Source organism: Aotus nancymaae, unplaced genomic scaffold, assembly GCF_030222135.1.
Source record: "Aotus nancymaae isolate 86718 unplaced genomic scaffold, 86718_ANA_hifiasm-v0.15.2.pri h1tg000058l, whole genome shotgun sequence".
Taxonomy (NCBI): Eukaryota; Metazoa; Chordata; class Mammalia; order Primates; family Aotidae; genus Aotus; species Aotus nancymaae.
In genome coordinates this window covers 11,244,500-11,252,233 of record NW_026988472.1, presented here as the reverse complement: position 1 = coordinate 11,252,233, position 7,734 = coordinate 11,244,500, and the positions used below count along the sequence as shown (strand labels likewise).

The window sequence follows — 7,734 nt, the reverse complement described above, 5'->3', positions numbered from 1 at the left end:
TAACTCACACATACATATCCATGGCACCTTAATGTGTATGTGCACACATGCATGATTCCTGTATTGTTGTGGCATATACACAGTTGTAACCTCACACACATGCCACATATATTCAATACATCCTTAATTCTTGCACAGCCCCAAAGGTCTGCATCTCTTTCTCTCTCTCTCACACACACACATGAACTCCCACTTTCCTGTAAACGTATACCTCTCTCATACCCCGTAGTATCAACCACAACCTCTCACTTTGGCTCAGTCTTCCCAAGATGTCCAAGTAAGTACTCATCAACTTCATCTTCACTTCAACTCATCGACTGGTCCATTTGAATAAGGGGAAAATGACCCAGAGAAGTCAAGTAAGTGTACTGATACACTCTGGGTGTGCATGTCACAAACCTCCCGCCCAAACCTTCCCACACAGAGGGGTCCCCTTCAACCACAGCACAAAGTCCTGAACTCCACTCTTGACCTTTAAGACCTCACCACAATCCATGATGCTTCAAAAATGTCCAGTCTACTACCTTTCTGTGCGTAGTAGAAAGGTATTATCCCCATTTCTTTGTAAAATGGGGACAATACTGACCCGAATCGGTTTGCTGTGGACGAAATGAGTTCATGCTATGGAAAACCTTAAGACACTAATGGGAACACAGTAAGTACTTTCTAAGTAGTAGCTATTACCATGATTCTTATGATTCTTATGGTGTGTCTCCTCACAAGGGGCCCGGCATTCAATAAGTAGTAAATGAATGAGCAAATGCTAAGGGCACTGGTGTCTGGCTTTGTTCCCTTTACTGCGGAGACATGTAACGCTCTGATTCCTCTTCTCCTCTATATCCCGTCATGTCCAGCACTGTTGTTAATATACAGCAAGCGTTTAGTGTTTAATAGATGTTCACACGAAAGGAATACTTCCTGAGTCCGTTCTCTCGCTTAGATGTCCTCTTTCTACCATCCCTCTTCCACCCTAGATGCCCAGACTTAGCTTTAGTATACAGCAGGCGCTAATAAGTGTTGAATGAATGAACAAATACCAGAGGAAAGTGTCTGGATTTGTCTTGGGGGCTCCTCCGGGCAGATACTGACTCTAGCTTCTTTGCCCCCGCCTCAGCTCAGAGCGCAATAAGGGCACTTCCTCGGCCCGCCTCCCACCTCGCGGAGCTATTTGTCGCTGGTAATTGTGGCATTGGAGCTGTCGGGAGTGGGTGGGTGCAGGTGCTCAGGCGGCAGGGTGCCAGCTTCGGCCACGCCTCTGCCGTTCTCATTCCTCCACTGACGAGGAGTCGGAGTTGGCCGGCAGAGGCTCCTCCGAGGCTCTGGCTGGCGGGAACCTAGGGAGGTCCAGGAGGCAGGGAGACAACGAACAAGCACGCCGGCCAATCAAGAAGTGCCTGCCAGAGCAAGTAGCCAATCAGGAAATCCGTAACGCGGAGCTCTGCAGAGAAACGTGCCAGGCGACCCGGGGGGAATAAGGGGCAAGCTGCGCAGGGCCCAGACTTTGGGGTTACGGCAGCGGTGGGGAGAGGCTGGGGTTGCACACTTGCGTTCACTCCTGCCAACCTGCGACCACAGTGGAAAATGCTGTTTTCCACAACAGGCTATTATGTCTTGGCCGGTGCTGTGCCCTTTGCCCTGTGAGATGCTATCACCCTACTTTTGGGGAAGGGGATAGGTTGTTTTCCTCCTTTAAGGAATCGTAGACAAGCTCGAAGAGGCTGGTTTATTGAGGTATGGAAGGTCGAGGGGTCAGAGTGGAGGAGAGAAGTGTTATTTCTCTTCCTCTGGGTCTTTGCAAGCAGGCACGTGTAGACATGGCCGTTTCTCCTCCACCATCAGCTTCTTCCCCTGTAGCTCCTCACACTGTGGCAGCGGTCTCCCCCAGAAGGTCACGTTCTTCTCACCCTGACCTTCGACTGGGGAAACGGTGGGCCTGAGGCATTAGGGGAGGGGAGGAACGGAAGAGAGAAGCTCAGGGAAGGCAAGAATGCATTCAACTCTTAATGAGTGCCTGCTATATGCCCAACACTACATTTTTTTTTTTTTTTTGAGACAGGGTCTCACTCTGTTGCCTAGGCTGGAGTGCAGTGGCACAATCATAGCTCACTGCAGCCTCGATCTCCTGGGCTCAAGTGATGCTCCTGCCTCAGCCTCCCAGAATGTTGCTGGGATTACAGGCATGAGCCACCGTACCTGGCCTCCCAACACTACTTTTTAGCTATGGGAGATTGGGCAATTTCTTTAGCTTCCCCGTGCCTCAGTTTCCCTCATCTGCAAAATGAGAATGGTATGAATAGTAATATTAATACCCACCTCATGGGGCTGAGTGAGAACAAATGAGTTAATTCAGGTAAAGTGCTCAGAGCAGTGCCCGACATGCAGCAAGTGCTCAATAAATGCCGGAGAATGTTGGCACGAGCTACTTCCTCTTACCTCCATATACCCTTTATGTCTCTTTCCACTGCCTCCAGGAAAAAAACCCAATGCCTTGTCCTGACATTCAAGGCCTTATTGTTGGGCCCAAATCCCTGCCCCAAGCCAATCTCTCTCTCTCCTTTTCTCTTTATCCAAGCTCAGTCCATGTCCAGAAAGGTCTTTGCCTGGGTTATTTCTCCCACTAGACAAGCCCTCCGTTCACTCCCATCCCAGTTCTCTCAATTGCTTCTTCCTCCGCTCAGTCTCTCACTCACTGAAGTCCTTTGTGCCTCCATTCAACACCTCTAATTCATCTTCAGGCTCTACTCTAAACCCTCCAGCCAGGAGATCCCTTCCCAGATGGCAGCCCTTCCACGAGCTGGGGACGGTCCACTTAATCTAGTAGCTTGATGTATGTGGAAGGAAGAAAACAATGAGCATTTTAACCCTCTCTAACACCTGGGCCCCTCTGGCACCTGGGAACACTTACAGTGGCTGATCACCTAGCTCCAGGACTCTGTTCACAGTCTTGATGCCAGGAATGCCTTTCCTAACCTCTACCTGCCCTGGGAGGCCCAATCCACTTCCTGGACCTAGGGTGAGGTGGCAGCCCCTGTTGCATGCACCAGCTGCTCTTCATATGCCTCCTGTCAGGGCCCTGCTTAGCTGGTCCCTTGGAGGATCCACAGGATCTGGGCTGTGTGTGTCTGCAACTGTTGCTGAAAAGACCTTGGAGTGCCTTGAGGCAGTGAGACACCGACAAAGTGGATGGAGGTGTGAGTGACTGTGGGAGCCAGGCAGTGAATGGAGGCCTGAGTGATGGCAGCTCAAAGCATGGGTAACTGAAGGTCGGAGTGAATGATACATGAAGGACTAAGTGAATGGGAGAGTGGCTGAGTGACTGAATGAATGACTGAGGGGCACAGAGGCTATGAATTCTCCCCCAAGAGCTTCTTTCTCATCTTTAGTTTCTCCCCACTTCCTGCAGCTGGGAGGTGGCACTCGGCAAGGCAGATACCTTAGATCCAGCAGTGGAAGCCCTGGTTTCCTGGGGAAGCCGACTCACCCGCCTTTAATCTCATGACCCCCTCCCAGGCATACTTTGCCCTCTCACTCACGAGTACTTGGGGAGCAAAGCTGTGCAGAGGCGCTGGCGGGTGCGAGTGGGATTAGGTCCACAGGGGGGCATGCACAACCCCCAGGTACTCCACTCCGACCATGATCCTTTCACTGCAATGAGGGGTAGAAGTCACAGAGTCAGAAATGGAGGTCTCGGTGGGAAGGTGAGAGGGAGGCTGCAGGGACGTAAGGTCCACAGCGGAGAGTTGGAAACCCCTTGTCCTGCATGGGCTGACCTACCCTCAGAGCACGGTCTGTGGGGCACTCACAGCGGCAGTACTGGATGTTGTAACAGTGACGGATATCCTGCGGTTGCCCGGCACATCGTTGTCCGTCAAACTTGCGGCCCTTGCAGGTCCTCCAGCGTGACTGCTGGCCCGGGATTTCTTCACAGTTGGACTTCAGGTTCCGGCGCATGCAGGTGCTCCACTCCCCCCATGAGTCCCACTCTCCATCCACTTCAAAGACAGGGCAACAGGGAATTGGACCAAAGCAGGGAATCAGCAAGGGGGCTCAGAGGAAGGAATGAGGGCAGCAGAAGGGAGTAGAGGTAATCAGATGTGCGAATGGGGGATCGGGGTGGACCCAAGACATCAGGGCCAGGAAAGGAGGCATCAGAGAGGGGAGCAAGGCCTAAGCAGCAGGAACTGGGCAGCAGAGAAGGGCGGGGGGGCTTAGGCATGCAAATGGTGCATCCTGAGATGCTGACCAGGGCAGGGCACGGCCGTGTTGCAGATGTGGGTCCGGGTGGCATCACCAGCACAGAAGGGGCCCCCATGCTGGGGCACAGGGTGATTGCACGTCCGTTGTTCCATGGTCTGGCCCAGGCCACAGGTCACAGGGCAGGGGCTCACAGCGCCCCACGGCCCCCAGCCCCCAGCCACTGTTGGAGGAGGAAAGGGAATAAGAAGAAAGGCCTCCTCAATCTTACCTCTCAGCCCCTAGATCCTTGAAGCAGGCTGTCCACAAATGAAGGGCTGCATGGGCACATGGTCTAGGAAATCTAGAAATGGCAGAGCATCTATGCTCTCAATCAAGAGCCCTGCCAGCAACATCAGCAGCCTCATCCTGGCTTACCTGGGCAGGGTGGCAGGCCAGTGCACCTCTGCTGCTCGTAGGCCAGCCCCGGGCAGGGCTTCCCAGGAGGCTTCTGGGAGGGCTCAGGTGCAGAACACGTGCGGCTTCGTGTCTCCACAGCTTTGTTGGGTCCACCGTGGCAGGAGCCAGAGCAGGGGCCCCAGGGGCCCCAGGCGGCCCAGGCCCCATGTGCTGTGGTGGGGTGGGAGGAGGGGGGATGCAGGTGTAGTCATGCATGCTAAGGTCCTCTCACCCTGGCAGTTCCCTGCTGTAACCCCGCAGACCCATGCTGGGTGCACCCATCAGCCTCCTGTGGCTTCCCTCACTCACTGGGGCAGATCTGCTTGGTGTCACAGGCCTCTGACTCTAGTGCCTCTCCTGGGCAGTGGCCCCCACACTTGGGGGCAGGGTGATCACAGGCTCGCCTGCGGGTCCGGGTCCCTTTGGAGCAGGTGACAGAGCAAGGCCCCCAGGGCTCCCAGTCAGACCAGCCGCCCATCTCTGTGGGAGAGAAGAGAGGGTGATGGGATGGAGGTGGGGTATCATCCAGGGCTCTTTGCTTCCTCTAGTGCCCCACATCAGCTAATCCTGTTCTTATATCCTCTGCCACCGCACTGGGCCCACTATCCCTACTCACCAGACCTGCAGCAGCAGCCTTCACATGGGTCCCTCCGCTTCCCCTCTCACCCTCACCGTGCATGTGTCTGTTCTCCTAATCCAAGTCAGATCACGTTTCTCCCCTGCCCACAGTCCAAATTACTCAGACAAAAAGCCAATGTCCTCTCCGTGGACCCCAGGCAACAGGCCCTCCTCACCTCTCTGACCTCACCTCCTGCCACTCTCCTCCTTAGGTCCTCACAAACACTGAGGACAGGCCCACTCTAAGGGCCTCTGTACCGATCATTCCCACCAGTGCTGTGTGACAGGGAGTGCTTGCTCATCTCCTCACCAGGACAGCACTGCTGGTCCTCACAGGCCTGGAGCTGCCACTCCAGGGTCCCAGGTGCCACCTTCTCAGAGCACTGCCCGTTCCAGCCCACACAGCGCCGGTGCCGCAGCTGGGAGCCCTCAGAGCACGTCACTGAGCAGGGGGCCCATGTGGACCACAGGGACCATCGTGGGGACCTGTGGAGAAGAGCACACACATCCCATCCTGGCAGGAGCTGACAAGGATGGCATGTGGGACTCCAGACTGTGGGCAGGCTTGAGGAGTTTCTGGGGAAGTGCGTGTGGGATGGATCAATACGTCTCTACCTCTTAGGGATACTGGCATACTAAATGGGAAGCAGTGGACATACCATAAGCCCTTGATAATGTCATTTACCTTCACAGTCAGGCATCTGGAGTTACCGTTGGAAGGCTGGCAAGGCCAACACCAGGCCCACAGTAAACAAAGGTAAGGACTAGGAACCAAGGGCTGCTCTCAGAAACCCACCAGGTCACCACACTACACGGTAGCAGGTAAATAGAAAGTGCTTAATAAAACTGAGTCATCTTCCCTATGACATGAGAGGCCGCCTCAGAAACATTCCAGATCTATTCCCAACCCACTGCGTAGCCCTGGGTATGCTGTTCATGCCAAATAGATGTGAACTGTTGACATGGCTTGGGGCCCAGAGCTGCCCTCAAAAATCCCCAAGCTCCCCATCCCCACAGTATATCTGGGATATATAGTAAGCAAGTAGAAAACAGGTCTGGCATACAGCTGGAAATCATGATCAGGAAACTAGCGCTACCCTCAGAAATCCTCAGGCTCATCCCCCAACCCCGTCATGCAGCTGGTATACAGAAACTGCTCAATGAATGTGAAGTGTCATCATAATGAGGGGCCTAGAGCTGCCCTCAGAATTCCTCAAATTCTGTCACCCCCCCAGTGTGTCAGTATACAGTAAGCACTCAATAAACACAAGCTGTCATCAAAATTAGGAGCCTGGAGTTACCTTTAGAAATATCCCAGCTTCACCCTACCTGCAATGCTTCCAGTGTGCAGGAGGCGCTCAATATGTGTGGACTATGTCAGCGTTCTCAATCAGGGGTGATTTTGACCCCTAGGGGACATTTGGCAACGTCCGCTGACATGTTTGGTTGTCGCAGCTGGTGGAGGGAATTGCTACTGGCATCTAGTGGAAGGCTAGGGATATTACAAAACATCCCACAATACGCAGGTAAGCAATCCCCTCCCCGAACCAAGAATTTCCAGCCCCAAATGTCAGTAGTAACAAGGTTGAGAAACCCTGAGCTAGGGTCACAATTAGGGCCTCAGGGCCACCCTTGGAAGTCTCAGAGAAAGAAAGTGCCCAGTTTTGGGTGATCCCCGCAGACAGTCCTTCTTCCTGCTCTCCCACTCCCCACCCCAGGCTCCCCCTAACCTGCAAGGCTGACAGAGCCCGCCGCTACGTTCCTGGTAGGCATAGGCACTGTTGAGACAGCAGTCTTTTAAGCTGACACCACCCCCCAGGAGGCCCTTGCATTTGCCGGAGGATTCTTCATACTGGCTGAAGCAGAACACGGGGTCTGAGCCTGTAAGAGGGCCAGGGGATGAGTGGGTGGGGCTTGGTCAGGGATGTGGTGGGCCTGGACACCCCTGGTGCCAGCTGGGCCCTCACCCCCTCACCTGTGGCCTGCAGGGCGAGCAGGAGCAGCAGTGGCGGCAGCAGCAAGCGAGGGGCCTGCGGTCCCCCTGCGATCATGTTGAGTATGGCTCCCTGTACCCCTACCAGAGAGGAGGTCCCGCTTTATCTGGGTTGACCTGCTCCTGGAGTCAGCACAGAAAGAGGAACCTAGAGGCAGGAGGAACTGGGAAGGCACCCTGTTTTGACCCCACCCTGTCCCCTCTGCCTCCTCCTCTACTCTCCCCTCCCCATTTCCTGTATTACTCTCAGTCCTGTTTTGTTTGTCACTGTATCCCCAGCACCTCACGCTCCACCCAGCCACCTCTCAGTGTTCAATCGAAGCTCCTAGGACAAATTGTCACCGATGGGAAACGGAGCATAAGAGCTTGCAGCAACTTTCTAGTCGTGTGACCTTGGACGAGTCACTTAACACCCCTGAGCCTCAGTTTCCCTATGTGAAAAATGTATCATCTACCATAATAATGGGGTCAACCTTGTGGTTGAACCAGGA

General features: G+C 54.2%; 1 protein-coding gene across 1 annotated transcript; it reads right to left on the bottom strand.

Moving 5' to 3' along the window:
* Positions 1–1,709: 1,709 nt before the first annotated feature.
* CFP (complement factor properdin) lies at positions 1,710–7,445 on the bottom strand. The gene is made up of 9 exons (XM_012477399.3): positions 7,226–7,445; positions 6,981–7,131; positions 5,561–5,736; positions 4,942–5,112; positions 4,612–4,803; positions 4,244–4,417; positions 3,804–3,992; positions 3,534–3,645; positions 1,710–1,933 (listed from the first exon to the last, which is right to left on the bottom strand). The coding sequence occupies exons 1-9, from the start codon at positions 7,299–7,301 to the stop codon at positions 1,771–1,773; spliced, it is 1,404 nt and encodes a 467-aa protein (XP_012332822.1). The 5' UTR covers positions 7,302–7,445; the 3' UTR covers positions 1,710–1,770.
* Between the last annotated feature and the right edge of the window lie 289 nt (positions 7,446–7,734).